At 35.5% G+C, this 20,374-nt stretch overlaps 1 protein-coding gene across 4 annotated transcripts in view; it reads right to left on the bottom strand.

Annotated features, from left to right (window-relative positions):
- Positions 1–5,353: 5,353 nt before the first annotated feature.
- Positions 5,354–20,374, bottom strand: part of LOC136395066 (cyclin-dependent kinase 8) — a 164,413-nt gene continuing 149,392 nt past the window's right edge. For 2 of the 4 annotated variants that reach the window (XM_066369178.1, XM_066369179.1), the window contains 7 exons: positions 16,669–16,812; positions 14,134–14,203; positions 13,332–13,404; positions 10,352–10,449; positions 9,522–9,600; positions 9,249–9,407; positions 5,354–6,626 (listed from right to left, as the gene is read on the bottom strand). In XM_066369178.1, the coding sequence (XP_066225275.1) occupies positions 6,501–6,626; positions 9,249–9,407; positions 9,522–9,600; positions 10,352–10,449; positions 13,332–13,404; positions 14,134–14,203; positions 16,669–16,812 (749 nt within the window). In that variant the 3' untranslated portion in view covers positions 5,354–6,500. The remainder of the gene's footprint in view (positions 6,627–9,248; positions 9,408–9,521; positions 9,601–10,351; positions 10,450–13,331; positions 13,405–14,133; positions 14,204–16,668; positions 16,813–20,374) is intronic. The other 2 variants (XM_066369176.1, XM_066369177.1) reach the window with 2 other exon arrangements.

Here is a 20,374-nt window from a genome sequence, read left to right as displayed (position 1 = left end):
GACACAGAGTAGCAGAATGGATTAAAAAAGAAAATCCAACTATATGCTACCTACAAGAAACACATCTAAGCAACAAGGATAAAAACAAATTCAAAGTGAAAGGCTGGAAAACAATACTCCAAGCAAACAACGCCCCAAAAAAAGCAGGTGTAGCAATACTCATATCTGATAAAGCTGACTACAAGACAGAAAAAGTACTCAGAGACAAAAATGGTCATTTCATAATGATTAAGGGGAAGTTGAATCAAGAAGACATAACAATCCTTAATATATATGCACCAAACCAAGGAGCACCAAAATATATAAGACAGCTACTTATTGACCTTAAAACAAAAACTGACAAAAATACAATCATACTTGGAGACCTCAATACACCGCTGACGGCTCTAGATCGGTCATCCAAACAGAGAATCAATAAAGATATAGTGGCCTTAAATGAAATACTAGAACACCTGGATATGATAGACATCTACAGGACACTTCATCCCAAAGCGACAGAGTATACATTTTTCTCTAGTGTACATGGAACATTCTCAAGAATTGACCATATGTTGGGCCACAAAGACAATATCAGCAAATTTAGAAAAATTGAAATTGTACCAAGCATATTTTCTGATCATAAAGCCTTGAAACTAGAATTAAACTGCAAAAAAGAGGGGGAAAAACCCACAAAAATGTGGAAACTAAACAACATACTTCTAAAAAATGAATGGGTCAAAGAAGAAATAAGCGCAGAGATCAAAAGATATATACAGACAAATGAAAATGAAAATACGACATATCAGAATCACTGGGATGCAGCAAAAGCAGTAATAAGAGGAAAGTTCATATCACTTCAGGCTTATATGAACAAACAAGAGAGAGCCGAAGTAAACCACTTAACTTCACACCTTAAGGAACTAGAAAAAGAAGAACAAAGACAACCCAAAAACAGCCGAAGAAAGGAGATAATAAAAATCAGAGCAGAAATAAATGAAATAGAGAACAGAAAAACTATAGAAAAAAATCAATAACACAAGGAGCTGGTTCTTTGAAAAGATCAACAAAATTGACAAACCCTTGGCAAGACTCACCAAGGAAAAAAGGCACAGGACTCAAATTAATAAAATCCAAAATGAAAGAGGAGAGATCACCACAGACATCATAAATATACAAAGAATTATTGTAGAATACTATGAAAAATTATATGCCACCAAATACAACAATCTAGAAGAAATGGATAAATTCCTAGAACAATACAACCTTCCTAAACTGAGTCATGAAGAAGCAGAAATCCTAAACAGACCAATCAGCAGGGAGGAAATAGAAAAAACTATTAAAAACCTCCCCAAAAATAAAAGTCCAGGCCCAGACGGTTATACTAGTGAATTCTATCAAACATTCAAAGAAGACTTGGTTCCTATTCTACTCAAAGTCTTCCAAAAAATTGAAGAAGCAATACTTCCAAACACATTTTATGAGGCCAACATAACCCTCATACCAAAACCTGGCAAGGATGGCACAAAGAAAGAAAACTACAGACCAATATCTCTAATGAATACAGATGCTAAAATACTAAACAAAATACTGGTAAACCGAATACAACAACATATTAAAAAAATAATACATCATGATCAAGTGGGATTCATCCCAGAATCTCAAGGATGGTTCAACATACGCAAAACGGTTAACGTAATACACCATATCAACAAAACAAAGAACAAAAACCACATGATCTTATCAATAGATGCATAAAAGGCTTTTGATAAAATACAACACAATTTTATGTTTAAGACTCTCAACAAAATGGGTATAGAAGGAAAATATCTTAACATGATAAAGGCCATATATGATAAACCATCAGCCAACATCATATTAAACGGCATAAAACTGAGGACTTTCTACCTTAAATCAGGAACAAGACAGGGTTGTCCACTCTCTCCACTCTTATTTAACGTGGTGCTAGAAGTTCTGGCCAGAGCAATCAGACAAGACAAAGAAATAAAAGGCATCCATATCGGAAAAGAAGAAGTAAAGGTATCATTTTTTGCTGATGATATGATCCTATACATTGAAAACCCGAAGGACTCCACAAAAAGATTATTAGAAACAATAAACCAATACAGTAAGGTCGCAGGATACAAAATTAACATACAAAAGTCCATAGCCTTTCTATATGCCAACAATGAAATATTAGAAAACGAACTCAAAAAAATAATCCCCTTCACGATTGCAACAAAAAAAATAAAATACCTAGGAATAAACATAACAAAGAATGTAAAGGACCTATATAAGGAAAACTACAAGGCATTATTAAGAGAAATAGAAAAAGACATAATGAGATGGAAAAATATTCCTTGTTCTTGGATAGGAAGAATAAATATAATTAAAATGGCCATATTACCCAAAGCAATATATAAATTTAATGCAATTCCCATCAAAATTCCTATGAGATTTTTTAAAGAAATGGAACAAAAAATCATCAGATTTATATGGAACTATAAAAAACCCCGAATAGCCAAAACAATCCTCAGGAAAAAGAATGAAGCTGGGGGCATTACAATACCTGACTTTAAACTATATTATAGGGCCACAATAATCAAAACAGCATGGTATTGGCAGAAAAATAGACACTCAGACCAATGGAATAGAATAGAAAGTCCAGAAATAAAACCACATATATATGGTCAAATAATCTTTGATAAAGGGGCCAACAACACACAATGGAGAAAAGAAAGCCTCTTCAACAAATGGTGTTGGGAAAACTGGAAAGCCACATGCAAAAGAATGAAACTCGACTACAGCCTGTCCCCATGTACTAAAATTAATTCAAAATGGATCAAAGACCTAAATATAAGACCTGAAACAATAAAGTACATAGAAGAAGACATAGGTACTAAAATCATGGACCTGGGTTTTAAAGAACATTTTATGAACTTGACTCCAATGGCAAGAGAAGTGAAGGCAAAGATAAATGAATGGGACTACATCAGAATAAAAAGTTTTTGCTCAGCAAGAGAAACTGATATCAAAATAAACAGAAAGCCAACTAAATGGGAAATGATATTTTCAAACAACAGCTCAGATAAGGGCCTAATATCCAAAATTTACAAAGAACTCATAAAACTCAACAACAAACAAACAAACAATCCAATAAAAAAATGGGAAGAGGACATGAACAGACACTTCTCCCAGGAAGAAATACAAATGGCCAACAGATATATGAAAAGATGCTCAGCTTCATTAGTTATTAGAGAAATGCAAATCAAAACTACAATGAGATACCACCTCACCCCTGTTAGATTAGCTATTATCAACAAGACGGGTAATAGCAAATGTTGGAGAGGCTGTGGAGAAAAGGGAACTCTCATCCACTGTTGGTGGGACTGTAAAGTAGTACAACCATTATGGAGGAAAGTATGGTGGTTCCTCAAAAAACTGCAAATAGAACTACCTTATGACCCAGCAATCCCTCTACTGGGTATATACCCCAAAACCTCAGAATCATTGATACGTAAAGACACATGTAGCCCCATGTTCATTGCAGCACTGTTCACAGTGGCCAAGACATGGAAACAACCAAAAAGCACTTCAATAGAAGACTGGATAAAGAAGATGTGGCACATATACACTATGGAATACTACTCAGCCATAAGAAATGATGACATCAGATCATTTACAGCAAAATGGTGGGATCTTGATAACATTATACGGAGTGAAATAAGTAAATCAGAAAAAACAAGAACTACATGATTCCATACATTGGTGGAATATAAAAACGAGACTAAGAGACATGGACAAGAGTGTGGTGGTTACCAGGGGTGGGGGGAGGGAGGACATGGGAGGGAGGGAGGGAGAGAGTTAGGGGGAGGGGGAGGGGCACAGAGAACTAGATAGAGGGAGGCGGAGGACAATCTGACTTTGGGTGAGGGGTATGCAACATAATTTAATGACAAAATAACCTCGACATGTTTTCTTTTAATATATGTACCCTGATTTATTAATGTCATCCCATTATCATTAATAAAAATTTATTAAAAAAAAAAAAAAAAAAAAAGATATGTCTGTGAGCCAGATGTAGCCATCAAAAGAGCTACATCTGGCTCGCGAGCCATAGGTTCCCGACCCCTGGGCTAGGGAATGTTTGGCCATGAAACGACCTAGAAAGATTAACTTACCTGCTAGAACTAGGTCATATTTTAAATCTTAAGAAAAAAATTACATTTCCGTATAAAGCAGGGGTCGGGAACCTATGGCTTGCAAGCCAGATGTGGTTCTTTTGATGGCTACATCTGGCTCGCAGACAAATCTTTAATAAAAAAAATAATAATGTTAAAAATATAAACATTCTCATGTATTACAATCCATTTCCTACCGCTCATTTTCATGGTTGTGGGTGGCTGGAGCCAATCACAGCTGTCTTCTGGGACAACACCAACTTTTTATTGGATAATGTGTAACGTACACGGGTCGTTGTATGGCTCTCATGGAATTACATTTTAAAATATGTGGCGTTCATGGCTCTCTCAGTCAAAAAGGTTCCCGAACCCTAGTATGAAGAAAACACTAATAATAGCTAACATTTAACAAATGCTTATATGCTGAGCATGTGCTATGGGCTTTATACCTTTTAGATTTTAAACAAATCAACTTTAAGGCATAATTAACATACAACACAAACAGCCAATTTAAAGTGTATAGTTGGATGAGTTTTGTTATGAACAGGCCTATCAGTATTGGTATTCCTTAGTTCTTAAGTTGTTTTAGAATGTTTTTATATTAATGAGTTGAAGTGGGGTTTTTTTATTCATTTTTTTTTTTAGAGGAGAGGGAGAGACAGAGAGAGAGAGAGAGGAGAGACAGAGAGAGAGAAGGGGGGAGGAGCTGGAAGCATCAACTCCCATATGTGCCTTGACCAGGCAAGCCCAGGGTTTCGAACCGGCGACCTCAGCATTTCCAGGTTGACGCTTTATCCACTGCACCACCACAGGTCAGGCTGAAGTGGTTTTTTATTTAAATTGTTATTTTATTTTCTGCATTTTGTGCAGAAGGAGGGAGAAAAAATATAATTTGGGATAAAACAGTCAAAGTGGTCTCAGCATACATAACAAAAACTTAGGTATTGCTCTAGAAGTGGAAGGCTCATCATGACTTCTTTTGATTAGAGAGCTGTCTGTTTCACACATTCCAGTCCTAAGTGTAACAGAAAGGGGTCCACATCTCAGCCAGCAACACGACTCCATAATGGAGGCGGAACACATAGATAGTAATGAGAATAACTGGAAATTGATTTATAGGCCACTTGTTAAGGCACATTTTAAAATAAAACAAAACACCTTTGTTATATAAAAATATAGCTGACTCTGTATTTTGATTTATGAAAAATAAATTTATTACATAACACCTTGTTTTTAACAATGTTCAATTTTTTTAAATTCAGAATACTTGTGTCATTCATGTAAAATAGTTTGATACAGTACATTGTATGTTATAGGTTTTATTTTTCCTCAAAAATTCTAAGGCTCTCCTACTCCTTCTCCTTTGCTGAAGTAAGGGCACCCTAAACAACGTGCGAACAAGTTTTAAAAAAGAAAATTAACTAAACAAAATTTATAGCACTACACCAATCAGCTTTAAAATCAGGACAAAAAAATCTGAATTGGATGCCGCACCTTTTTAAGGAAGTCACCATTCATGCTTTTGTCATCTTAAAGCATGCTCACAAATCAGCAACACCAACAGGAAAATAAAACACTGTCTATGACAATCATTTTAGTTTGTTTGCTGAACCAAACAGGTTATATCAATGACAATGAATTTAATTACTATCAAATAGCAGCTTTAATACCAGTCAAGTCATAGATTGAAAATAAAAACAAAATTACAAGTTGGAAATTAATCTTTGGGAGTTTTGAAACCTTTCTGGAAAAACTATGTTGTTTTTTGTACTTTCAAAAAAACCCAAGTCATAGTCTTGGTCAAAAACACTGATTAATGTAGAAAATGAATCAACCCACCGATAAGACACTATGATGAAAGGTGTACCAAAATAATCTCACTTTGAGTCTCAGTTATTTTGTTGAGTTAATATACACTGTATGTTTCAAGTACCAGTTAAACTTGTTTTGTGTGTACTGTTGGTCAGCAATGTTGTTACACTGAAAGAATTCACCACATACAACGACAAATGCTTGCCCCTAGCACGTTTCACAGCTTCAACTGCTACAGACTGTCACTGAAAAACAATGCCTTGGTCAGTCTGAACCATGTCAAGTAAACTATGAAAGTAGCAAATCCACAACACAAACTGTGCTAGCACTTTCTGTTCAAGTCTAACTCCGAAATAGGTACAATTTGGAAGCCATTACCCCAATCTGTGAAAAGTGGTGGAACTTGGCTACTGGACACTGAATATATGGTTGTACAGTACATTCTCATGGCCCATACCAGGTTCCCACAGAGAGCTGCACAGTCAGTCCTGCAGCATCAGCAACAGTGCATTGACAATATTCCGACGCAGCTCAGTACCGGTGTGTCTGGTGTGAGTACTGTGGAGGCTGCTGGGAGGTAGTTGAGTAGCCCATGCTGCTCTGCGGCTGTGATGTGCTTGGTCCGGGGTTGGGATAGGCAGCATGTGGATTGGAACGCTAGAAAAGGAGATTGAGGGACAGGTGTGACCCATGTGTTTCTAGGAGCTGGCTATATCCCAGGACAGCAGGGCTGACCATGTATGTCCAAAACGCCATTTATTTCAAGGCATTAAACATTAACAAGTCTTTTGCTATGTGATAAGTTTACAATTAAAATGATAAAACCCCCAGATGCCTTAAAATCAGAAGTATTGCTAGTAAAGAATACCTAGCTGAGTCTACTACTATGCTGTAGTGTTCACTTTTTCTATAGCAGTAACCCCTTTTTACGCTGTTTTATATGTACTTGATAAATAACTATTTGCTTGAGAGGTTTCCACATGAATTTAATGAGGTACATTAAGTAATCCATGCAAACTTACAGGCTAGCCTCTTCAATAGAAACCTCTCCAACACACACACATGACTAAAGAATAAAAATGAATATGACAAAGCTACCACAGAATCATTTTCTTTGGCATTAAATATTTTTATGTCCCTTAAACTAATAAATCTTATTTTTTGCTACAAGATATATACAAAAGTAATATTACTGCAATGTAACAGTGGTATTCTTAGTTCTAAAAATAGCACTAAGGGAAAGAACAGTGATAGAGTTTAGACTCCTCTAATTTTGATGTTATATTATTATTTCCATTCCTGTACCTCTCTCTCAGACTATTAGCTTTCAAGACAAACACAAACACTATAAACATTAATCATACTTTATTACTTTCTTTTTTCAAAGCCTATTTATTAAGCCATGTAATTCTAAATTCTGCCAATCCAAGCAAAATGACATTTTAAAAAGAGTGGACAGAGATACTGTTTTTCAAATCATCCACAAACACTAACCACAATAATAACCAGAACAGAAACACACCAACATTTTCTTGGTTTCAGAAGCAAAGGCTGGAGCCTTCTCTGCTTCATTCTAAGGAGGCCATTGCCTTCATGCGCAAACATGTTCTGGAGCCGAGAGAGGGGCGCTCTGCCCATTCAGGGGAGAAAAGATGGTGGAGCAAACACCACCCCACACATGTCTGCTCTTGATTGCCTACCCTGGCTCCCTGGAAGAGAAGTGCTATTCAGGCAATGGTCTCCATGGGTTGGTGGACTGGACCTCTCTTTACCCAAAGCAAAGAGTCCGTATCTAATTCTCAAAGTGCAATAGCAGGCTCTGGGAAACTTACTAGTTTGATAAGATCTCGTTTTCTCTTTTTGTGGGTAAATATTTCTAGTGTCCTTCCCACACTGAAACCCAGATTATTGGGAATATCATACAAATAAGCAGGGAAGTGGTCTACAATTTTCAAAACAGGTCTTTCCACAAAGGAACTGACCATGTCACTTGACAGGATCCACAAGTAGGCAATGCAGCAGCCTTTGTAGTCAGATCCGAGTCCAGTCCTGGGTCTACTACCAGCTCTCTGGATGGACACATGAAAGTTATTTAGCCTCTACAAGCCTCAGTTTTCTGAAATCACAGGAAATAATGTATACTTCATTCTTAGTATAGTAGCTGGCACACAGTAAGTGCTCAACAAGCTCTTATTATCATTATATTCATAATATATTCTTCTTAGTATTATATTCACCAACAGTTGTGCTGACAACTCTTAGATGCTTACTGGGTACCATAAATACTAATAAGAATCTTAATGATAATGAAAATAAAAATGACACAAGTGGTTTGTATCATTTTTAAGTGCTTACGTCAGGCCAGCCTTACATGCATATATTCTCTCATTGAACCCTCACTACAACCTCCCACTTACCGTTACCCCTACTCTACAAGTGAGGAGACTGAGAACATTCGAGTCGCTCCCTCAGGTTACTCAGAAGTCAGTGGCTGGGATAGGATTTAAAATCCTGGGTCCTTCTTAACCACTAGAGCAGGGGGAGTCAACCTTTTTATACCTACCGCCCTTTTTATATCTCTGTTAGTAGTAAAATTTTCTAACCGCCCACCGGTTCCACAGTAATGGTGATTTATAAAGTAGGGAAGTAACTTTACTTTATAAAATTTAAAAAGCAGAGTTACAGCAAGTTAAAGCATATAATAATTACTTACCAAGTACTTTATGTCAGATTTTCGCTAAGTTTGGCAGAATACATCTTTATAAAACAAGTTACTATAGTTAAATCTATCTTTTTATTTATACCTTGGTTGCTCCGCTACCGCCCACCATGAAAGCTGGAATGCCCACTAGTGGGCGGTAGGGACCAGGTTGACCAGCACTGCTCTAGAGTATATTGTTGTTTCAAAACAACAGATGGCACTTATTGAGCTCCTACTCCAGGTGCTAAAATGTATTGCATCTACTCCTACAACTGCAGGTTACGCTTTGCTAGTCTCATTTTACAGATGAAAAACTAAAGCCAGGATATGCCTTGCCCGAGGTCACATGGTCAGTACATGGCATAATTTAAATTCGATTATTCAAGCCACATTAGCTCAAAAGTCTAAGCTCCCTTTACTGTACCCCTGTCAGCACTTTTCCATGCCAATAATACTTCATGCCAATGCATTTCCCCGGGTACATAAAGGCCTTTTCTTAATTATATCACATTTTCCAATGGTCACAAACCCCTGAAAATACTGACATGGCAGGTTGATACAAAATAATCCTGAAATACCTGATAGTCTGAGGTCATGATCAGTCCACCTGAGGTAGTGGTAGGAGGAACAACTCGCACTTTTTTCAGCGGGGGTCCCTGCGTGTGACTGCTATCCTGATTCCCTGGGTGACCAGTTCCGTTAGTGTGGTTGTTGCCCTGCTGCTGCTGCTGGTTCTTCTCAAGTGGTAAACAGAAAGACAAGGCTCAACTCAGAGGAGAACAGCACACACCCATGCCCGAGTGTACGGCAGCGCTGCCGGCAACAAGCTGCCAACAGTATTTAATACTTACTTTGTCTCCTTTGTCATCAGGTTCTTCTTCCGTCAGAAATTCTCGTTTTGGGTAAGGGATTTGACAACCGGCAAAGACACTGAGCGCAAGGAAAAATGGAAAAAAGACTCCTGGTATACTAACCAGTATTCAAATGCTCCATTTAAGTGGTTTTCATGTTACTCTTGTAAGAATGACTTTGTCTCCATATTTATAACATAAAAACCTTTCATATAACCAGGACAAAAGGATCTTTTCTTCTCATCAGTGACATTATAGCAGGTCATTTAAGGGCTTTTCATTGTATAAAAATTAAGAGTTTTTTCATCATATAATCTATAATCATCTAATGTGACTTAACTTTTTCTTTTATCCCAGCATTACTCCTTTATTACTACAATCAAAATATAGATTCCAGCCAGAATGTCACTATTCAAACACAATTTTACACCCCCCTCACCCCTCACCACATTTAAAATAAAAGATGGTCCAAGGAACACAAATTTATCTGGGAATGGGATTTGTCATTGGAACACAAAATTGTAAATGAAAGCCGTGAGCAATCTCAGTGAGTCTGAGTGAGCTGCATGTGCGTAATCAACCTTCACTGAACAACTTCGCTGAAACAAATGCTAGGATGTTTCATAAAGCCAGAGAGAAACAGGAACAAACAGCTCTTCACCGAAAAACCCTAAGTGGCACCTCAGTCACCAGAGCTCATTTTTTTGGTTGTCATAAGTATTTCCATGGGTCCCTATATAAAAGGAGTGCCATCTTGGAGTTGACAACTAAAGGAAAATATGCCTCCCCCAATTTTATCATGCTGGTGAGTTAATAAATTGATCACTTACTCTGATGTAGGAAGTGGATCTTCTAAGAAATAGGGGTCCTGCATAGCCTGCTCTGAGGTAATTCGCTTTATTGGGTCCATGGTAAGCAACTTCTGAAGCTGAAACCATAAGACATAAAAACATTACTGCATTATTTCCCATAGTTATACCCCTTGGCACATATGTGGGAGGTATATGCTGTTCGATGAATAACACTGCAATTTGGAGGGCATTTGTTCTCCTAATAAAGAAAAACACTAATTATTAAATTTAATGTATTAATTCACATTTTAGTCATTCTAATATTCATTATCTCATGTGGTTCTCTATAAGAACTAATTAAACATATCTTTTTACTCTGAATCAATGATCTTTTCTCTATGTTATCTCAATTGCTTTATCCAATTTAGAACAGGACTAAAAGTCTCTATTTTTTATTCTTTTTCTGTTAAGAAGAAAAATTGTTATAACACAAATAATACACTAGTTACATACAGCTATTCACATTTAAACCCAAGTTAATTAAATTTAAAAATCAATATCTCAGTCACATCAGGTACATTTCCTGAGCTCAGTTGCTACATGTTGCTAGGGGCTACACTACTGGACAGCACAGCTCATCAGAGGAAGTCCCTGGACAGCGCTATACTAGTATAAATAAATACAGTGATTGATACGGAACTTGGGAAGTACAGAGGAATAGTTAAACACAGAGAAGATTCTGGAAAGAGGCTGCTTGGGTTAAAATCCTGACTTGACATTTACTAGTCAAGTAACCTTGGACAAGTTAGTTACCCTTTCTGTAACCTCATTTGTCAAATGGAGACAAAAAATAGTACCTACTGTCATAGGTTTGTTTTCAGCATGAAATGAGTTAATATATGAAAGCAATTATAATGGTGTCTGGCACAAAGAAAGCCCTATATAAGAGTTATTATTAATAATAATTATTATAATTAGACATAGAAATGTCACACTAATGTGTAAATTTGGGGGTTTTTTTGGTTAAAACATGGTTTACTGAAGGCTTTATGAACTATAACATTTGATTTTAATATGTGACTTAAGAGATTATCTCAATAGTGGTCTCTTAGCTTAGCCTGATGTAATGGAATGGTTTTGACTTAGGGCACAACAGAATCACCCCTGGAGCACTTCCTAAAACAGACAGCTAGACCTCACTTGAGAGCTCCTGCTGGTCTACCTGGGCAGGAGCCCAAAGATCTGCATTCCAACAAGTCCCAGATTATTCTAATGTTGGTGGACTAGAACTGCACTTTGAAAACCAAGGTACTAAATCACATGGTGAGCCTTAATGGGAGATGACACAATTATAGGACAGAAGGACAAAACATATTTAAAAATGCATCTGTGCCCTGGCAATTGGCTCAGTGGATAGAGCATTGGCATGGCGTCTGGATGTCCTCTCCCTCTCCCCACCACCCCCCCACAGTCAGTGGCTCGAATGGTTCAAGCATGGGCCTCAGGCGCTAAGGATAGCTCAGTTGGTCCAAGCCTCAGCCTCAGGTGCTAAAAATAGCTTGGCTGATTCCAGCATAGGCCCCAGACAGGGGTTGCTAGGTGGATCCCAGTCAGAGCGCATGCAGGAGTCTGCCTTACTATCTCCCTTCATTTCACTTAAAAAATATGCATCAGAAATGCTTGAGATGATGAGATTTAAATCTAATGTTAATGATCTGACATTTTAAAGAAAGCAAAATTTTATTTTTTAGAGTTGAAAGGAAAAGCATGGATTTGCTATTTGAAAAAACATCAGATTTGATGGAGTTACAGTGAGCTTTCTGATGGGAACACCCAACACAGGTCACTCCAGTAAACACAAGCAAATAAGCAGCAAGGGAAGAGGATCTCTAGAATTTCAGCAATGATAGCAGTGAGAGTCACCTCAGACTACCTGACTAGCAGTGAACTGGGGGGAGGGGGAGAAATTCCCTAAATCATGACTTCTGATCTATCACTATTATCATTACTTTGTAGGATAAGTAAGTCTATATACTTTTGAAGAATCTAATCTTCCAATTTGGGTCCTGTTGTAAGTACATTATAATACACATTATTTGAATAATATTTGTGTGGTAATATAATAGGTTAGGCACTGCTTTATAAATTGCTGATAAGACATGAAGTATATGATCTATGACAATATAAAAATAAGTAGAAGAAGCAGAAGCAGAAACTGTAGGAAAAGGAAAGCAGAAATATAAGAAATATTTGCCAAGTGGCTTAGATTATAATAAAGGAAAGTTTAATCCCTTCAAAATAAAATAATTCTCGTTTAATGAATTCATTTAAAAATAATGGGGATAAAGGAGTAAAAGGATTTTCAACCAAGCAAAACATGACCTGCTTCCTCAGATTCTCCCTTTTATGTTATATAACCTTTTTGAAAAACATAAAAGTAAAAAACATTTTTAATTTTTATTGAATAAAAATGGAAATATTGTAAACAAATTTTAGTCGGGAATAGTTGAATATAACCTCGTCATAAACTACCTTGATAAGTGCATGGATTAATTTCAATTCTAGGTCATCATTTTTCCATCACACACTGATAAACACTGCATCTCTCATCTCTTCCAGAAAAAGCAAATAATACATACCATCAATGAAGGACTTTCAATACCTAAGTTTATAAAAGGTATCTTGAGAGTTAAAACTTTTTGTATTTTGTAAAGTCTTTCAAAGAGTTAAAATACAAAATACTCTGTAAAAGTATTTCTGAATGGTGGGGTTATTCTTGAGTCTTCTCTGAAACTTTTGAAATTTTAAAAAACTGATAAAACCCAAGAGAGTAATTTTATTTTGATGTCTTTACTGGTATTTACCAACTAGTATTTACCAAGATCTCCACATTTACCATTAAAGTACTCTAAATGTACTGAATAACCATATAAACTGACCCAAAGAAACCTTAGATAGGCTAATCAACTGGGAGGAGGGTGGATGCATTTCATTAGTACTGTTCTTTTTTAAAACTTACCAAGTGGAATGCTTTACTATCTGGTTTAACTTTATGTTTTTCCATATACTTGATAAGGCTGCAGTTGGTATACCTGAAAGAGAAATACTATGAAATATCTGTATTAGATTTCAGGTAAATTTTATGTTGGCTGAAGTTTTTCCAAACAGAGTCTTTCATAATCAATAGAGAATATATATTAAAAATGGTATGATTAGCATATAAGGAGTGGCGTTAGATCAGTTTTATACTTCACTGAATCACTAGTCACTTTTGAATGGATACCACCAATTACATACAAGATAATCCATTAATAATATATACTGAATAGCTTTTTTCATATGAATGATTTCAACAATTATCTTAATGAGTCAAATGTTTAAGCCTTAAAAAAATTAAAAAAAATTTGTTCTAGGTTTATAAACTACCCTCTCTCAATCCCTTGATCTTGCATTGTAAATAAATGAAATTATACTTCTTTTCTATTAAAACTTGCTTAAAATTACAGAGTGTAAGCAAGTGTCTATTTGCAAGGTTTTTTATTTCAGTCTTACTGCTTCAGCTAATACTTTCCACTGATGCTTTTAGAAAGTAATAAATATGAAAAAAAAATTCTTATATATAAATCAGCTGCTAATATTAGATATTCACCTTATTTATACTTAAAGACTGTCATAATATAAAACCATGATGAGTAAATATGTAAAATTGCTCATTTGCATAACATTACAGAGAATATTCTACTATGTTAAGTATCTACTCTTCTACTGAGTATTCTGGAAAAGCAAAAATCAACAAAGAATCTATTTTTTTTCCAACTTACGTATTTCTTCTGAAATCTTTCATTAATGTTGAATGTTCAGGCATCTTTTTTATATCTTCCCAATCTTTATCTGTGAAATACATTGATAAAATTTTATGTTGTCTAGGTTCCTATTCTCAAGAACATTAATAAAGGCTACTTCAATTTTCATTACATTTCCTATACTCTTAGCCTACATGAAAGCACACTTCAAATGAATGGTCAGCTATAGTAAACATCTTATCTTGAACTGTAAATACAATTTTCCTTTATATAGTGTTAGATCTATCTTTTTAATGCCTACTTTCTATGTGTTTTACTATATTTATGTTACCTCAATTTCTATTATGAGAGGGAAATAAGTTATCAATACATGATTCTATTATTAAATAGTTCTATTTGTAAAACCAGTTTTTCCCTCTTTCCGCCAACCAGTAACCAAGCTCTTTAGTAATAAATGTGGTGTCTTGCCCTCAGCAGCTTTAAGGGACACTTCTTTTTATATGGCCCTCCTGATTTTCAGCAATCTATGAAAGCAGTAATAATTATTTGAAATAGAACAGAGTAGGATATAACTAATATATTAATCAGTCAGCTGTTGCCTCAGCTAGTTTCAGTAACATTAACAAAAACAACTGTAGCTACTACAGTATTAGGAAGAAGATGTTTCAGTTAGTTTTGCTGGCATTAGAGATGCTCAAACAATATATGCTAAACAGCTTGTCTTCTCCATCATTATCAAAGGCCTTTCACTTTAATAAAGTAGAAGAGACGCTCCAGCAGGTGCACAGCACTGTGACAGGTAGCTTAGCAGCACCTTTAGCTTTTAAACGGCCTTTAGAGGTGTTTTCTTTCAATTTACTTGTAAAAATATTTGCTACCTTCCTCTACAGATATCACATATTATAAAGTAAACTAAATATATACTCTAAGCTCATAAATAGAATTTTCTTTATAACTATTTTCTTACTTCAATTTCTTTTTCTTCATCAATTCCTCAAGCTAGAAATCTTGAGGCAATCTTTCAACTTTTCCTTCAATAACACACGTTCTATAGAAAATTATATATTTGTCCTTTCTTCTCCATCCTTATTATCACTTTACACCTGGAGTACTGCTATAGTCAAGGAGCTGGTTTCCCTGACTAGTTACTTGTCTTTCATTGATTTTTGTATACCACTGCCATTCTAATCTTTTACAAGTGTAACATAAATCATGCTACTGGTTCTCAAAAATGTATCACAGATTCTCACTCTTTAGCATATCAAATCTAAATGCTGACACCTGCTCTTCAAGTTCCTTCTAAGCTGAGCCTGCCCTAACTTTTGAATCACACATCAAGAATCATCTCCTAAAAAGGCCTTCCCCGCTTCCACCCCTCTTAGGCTGTGCTCCTCTCCTCGGGCCCTTAGAAATGGTGGACCCGTTCAGAAGTGGAAAGCAAAGACCACTCTTCTCCATCTACTTGAACCATAACTACGCTTTAAATAGTCTACTTAGAATAGTACAGTGTAAACTCCAAGAGGGCAGGAATCACGTCTAAGTCAACAATATTTTATACTCAACACAATGCCTGGCCCATGGCAGGTACTCAATAAATATTCAGTAAATAAATAAAATTCCCATCACAAGAAAGCAGTCTGCAGAATTGTAACCAATTTTGGAGAAATGTAATATCTGAGTAGTTATTCTGCACTTACTGATAATTAATACCCATATAAGAGAATGTGAAATTATAACTCCTAGATATTTGTGTATTATTCTCGAGTTATACTGGCCTGGGAAAAATTCCTAATAAAATTTCTAATAAGTACTTGACTAGGCAACATTATGTGTTTTAAACAAATTATCATTATTCTGGACAACGGGGTGGAGTTTTTGGTGACTGATGAACTATCATTCTGTGGTATAACAAAGAAATGAGACATAGCTGGCAAGATCTAACTCCCGAGATAAGACATCTAAACAAGTTTATCCCTGCAGCAAACCAGTGCAGGCAAGGTTGTGTGGAAGGCTAGACTGTCACCTGCATTCTGACTGTTCTCACAGAACACTTAAAGGAATATTCTTAACAAAAGTTACAGAGCAAAACTTGCTATTATTCAGTACAATGTAATTCTATACAGTCCCTAAATAAAAATCATATTCAAAATTTATATTCAAGTCCCAAGTAATGGCAGCATGCATGTGCTGCCCAACAAAAATGCATGGTACTGAATTTTACTTCTAGTTCCCACTGGTAAGAAGTAAAGGCACTTTTTTAAATACAGATACTGCAAATATTTTATCATTTCAAATATTAAACAACAAAACAAAACAGAACAAAACCAAAATGAAACAAAAATACACCCTCAAATTTAAGAAACCCATAAATATTTTTATGCTTATAAGTGAACTCTACAAATTTTGCTATTTCTATGGATCTTTGATTAAGGCAAGTCATAAACATAAAGAATCGAGTAAGAGTAGCTTTTATCAGCTAAAAATATATACCTTTCCAATGAAGATATCTAAGTTCAGACAACAGTGATTTAAAAACAAAAACATAATGTGTACCTGCAGGAAATCCCATTACATTGAATATTCTGTCCAGCTGGTCATGGTGATAAGGATTACTAGTTTTGATGTCCTCTTGTCGACAGTGAAATATTGGTTCTGACGTTAGTAGTTCTGCAAATATACACCCTATAGCCCAAATATCTTTAAAATAAAAAGAAAAAAAAAGAAAAGAAAAAAAAAGGAAAGGAAAAAAGAAAAAGAAAGGAGGAAAATAAAGTGGTTCTTTCCAAAAGAAAATGCATTTTTATCTCGGTGGGGAGTGTTTATTTTTTCTTTCTTTCCCTAATAAGTCATATTAATTCCTAAGCAATTATAATTATAAATATCATGGACTATGATTTGTAAATACAGATTCCCATTCCACCCACCCCAATTTTTCATTCTGTTATACCTTCACCCCAACCAGTGGCTTCATTCCAGATTTAAATCAATTCATTAGCTACATTTTTGGTGAATTTTAAATGCCTAAAACATTATCTTATCTATGAAATACATACAAACTACATATGAAACATGGGAACCACAAGCAAACAAAACTAAACAAAAAATAAACAAACCAAAAACCCAAACAGCCTCTGAAATGGGGCATTCTTGCCAAAAATAACTGGCACAATTTTTTTGTGTGGTAGTATTTTTTTCTTCATTATGTTTATGAACTGCTAATTTGTAAAGTCTAATAATTATGCTCCCATGTCAGCACTATTTAGCTATTACAAGAAAAAGACAGTGACTGACCTGAACTTTCTAATGAAACAAGTTTTTCATTCAAAATGCTTCTTTATGGTATAGCACGTGTCAAATAATTTTGCAAGATGAAATATTTAACAAGGACAAAAAAGGGGGGGCAATACTACCTTTAAAATGGGTACAAAGGTTATAACTTCACCAGGTAAATGGATTTCTCTGTACATAAGAAATTCCCTTCCTATGTGTTAAACAACAGACTAACTTCCATTCACATTACATTTTTACTCAATAGAAAAATCGACATATCAATTTATAATTTAAAGCTGAAAGTATTCCAGTTCTACTCTTAACAAATCCCTAATATGACAGTTCTCCACATTGAGTACAACACTGCACACAGCAGATAGTCAGTGGTTTCTGACTGATCTGACCAGTACAACTACAGTGAGACAAATAAAAATCACTCTACTAAAGAGGATTGTTCATCCATGACATTAATTAATGCCACTTAAATGAGAAAAAGGGTTAATTTATAAATAACAGAATTCTTAAACTCCAAAACTGGAATATAGATATTTAATTTAAAATAAAATGATCACATTTACATTCCAGACTACAAGTTTATTATCTATTTATTTAAAGACTATATACCCACACTACCAGCAAGTGATTTTTAAAATGACACTGTTTGCATGTCAGTTTTATCCTACATCAGAGAACCAAGTCTAGCTAACACCAACCACCACATGGAAAAGTCTCTTCAGGAAATAGAAAGCAAGCTCTTTTAATGTCAGGAAGTAAATGGGAAAATTAGAGAGTTTGCAATTATTCTTTTTACAAATACACCTGACCTTTGATAATCTTAATCAAATGGAAAGTAGGCAAGCTAAGCAGGCTCACCAAAAGAGCTGCGAGGTCAGCTTGCATGTTTAAAACTCTACTCACAGCACCCAAAAGACACCAGCAAGTGCTTCTGGTTAGCTAGGCAAGACTCAAAAGAAGACAATAAAATATGTAAAGAAAGATGAGAGGTGAGTAAATGATACAGGTCCTTAAAGCTATACTGCTTTTACAATAAAAATCAGGCAAGTAAGAAAAAATAGTTTATTGAACCTTGCTTAATATCGCTCTTTGTATCTCTTCTGTTATCTTTCACTTTAATCAATTTCACCAACTTTCTTCTCTTCAAAATCTTGATCTAGACATTAATAATAAGTTAGCTGATCAGGCTATTATTTCAGACAAATCTCTAAAACTTTGTAGATACTCTCCTTCCTACCATGCCTATTTTTGTCAGATTGCACCAAGATCATGGGAAAGTCCTTTTCTCCTCACCTACCTGCTTAACACCTTCTAGAAAGATTTTCCAAAATTAAAAACATTAAATTTCACTTACTTCTCAAAATCTGTGATGCTCATGTGTAGCTACTGAACTAACCAGGCAAATTGGATAGCAACTGGCATGCTACATAGACCCAAATAGGAGAGGAAAAGATTTTTTAAGTAATGTTTTATTCAATAGTTCTACTAATAGCAAGCTTCTAGCTTAATAAAAGAGTAAATTTTCATTCTCCCTGTTTCATTGTCTATTTCCCATTCAGTTATTGAAGGATAAAATCTGAGCTTGAAAATCCATACTTTAAAACTTCAGACTTCTTTAAGATTAATAATCTGCTTTCAGCCTTCTCCAAAAACTCAAACAAACTAAACCCCAAACACTCAAAACTGAATTAAACTTTGTCCCTGGGAGTACAATGTTTACTAACCTATTATTTCCTCTCTTTGGTTTAATGACTCAAGCTTGCAGTTCTGAACAATAAATGACCACAGTACTAAAGTCAGTTTGTAACAGAAATTGGAACATGTTAGTTAGATGTGTTCAGATTTTTTCCTGATGCCTTTTTGCTGCTTCTTAATAGCCTTAAATTTTAGCATAACCCACCAAACTCCACTAGCAGATTTAACCCTTCTTAATGATGCCAAAAGTAGTTAGCAAATTGTGTATAAATTCAGCCACAAAGGTTCTTCTATCAGCTGCTGACACTACAACTATCTGACAGGGAAGTCAAACTGCTAGAAAAGTTCTTGGTAGGTAGCTCTCACTGTGCTGTGAGAAATCTGTTGAGTACTTTAATGAACTCTTAGGCTACCTGAATAGGTAATGGGGACATTGTGATTGTGTGGGAGAGACTGAAATCAAGGAAGAAATTTCATTTTTACTCCTTTATTCTATTTTTAAAACATATTTAAAATAGTTTATATATCATTTCTCTCTCTCTCAGATGAAAAAGCAATTTGTAAGATACCAACATGACTGTTTTTGAGCTAATGCTTTGACATTAGACTGTTCTTGGTCAAGTCATATAGATAGGGGTGGGGAGCATCATTTGGAAGGAGCTGTCACTGACCTGAGTCTCAGTCATTTGCACCCATCAGTACCTCTGTGTTCTCCCTATCTCAGAAGGCAGTGGTTTTTGTCTAAGGTCACAGAACTTTCAGAGCTGATGGGGACCTAAGAGGAGAGTTAGTCTAAATTCTCATTTTCAGAAAATGAGGCTAATGGACTGAATGCCTTGCCACACCAAACATGCGCACGCGCGTACACACATGTATACGCACACACCCCAGAGTAATAGAGCTAAAACTACAAGTCAAACTGCTAGTCTTTGTTACTTCTATTGTTCAAAGATTTCATATTGTTTTCTCAATGAACTGGACATCCCTTAAACTACAAAATCTGCATTCATTTTGATTTAAGTTTTAAAATTTTATAAAAAAAGTTACCTAATAAAATTTAATGTTGATGAGGAGAAGGAAGAGAGGAAAAATATGAAGAATGACATTCTCTTTCTCAAATTATAAAGTTATTTGAATAAGGGGATCTACCTAACTACTGATAGTTTAGCTTGTGACAAATAGCCCTGCCTTAAAACTGAAGGATTGAGCCCTGGCCGGTTGGCTCAGTGGTAGAGCGTCGGCCTGACGTGTGGAAGTCTCGGGTTCGATTCCCGGCCAG

The sequence above is a fragment of the Saccopteryx leptura genome, chromosome 2 (assembly GCF_036850995.1).
Source record: "Saccopteryx leptura isolate mSacLep1 chromosome 2, mSacLep1_pri_phased_curated, whole genome shotgun sequence".
Taxonomy (NCBI): Eukaryota; Metazoa; Chordata; class Mammalia; order Chiroptera; family Emballonuridae; genus Saccopteryx; species Saccopteryx leptura.
Note: the sequence above shows the minus strand (reverse complement) of the source record. Positions and strands in the feature narration are given on the sequence as shown.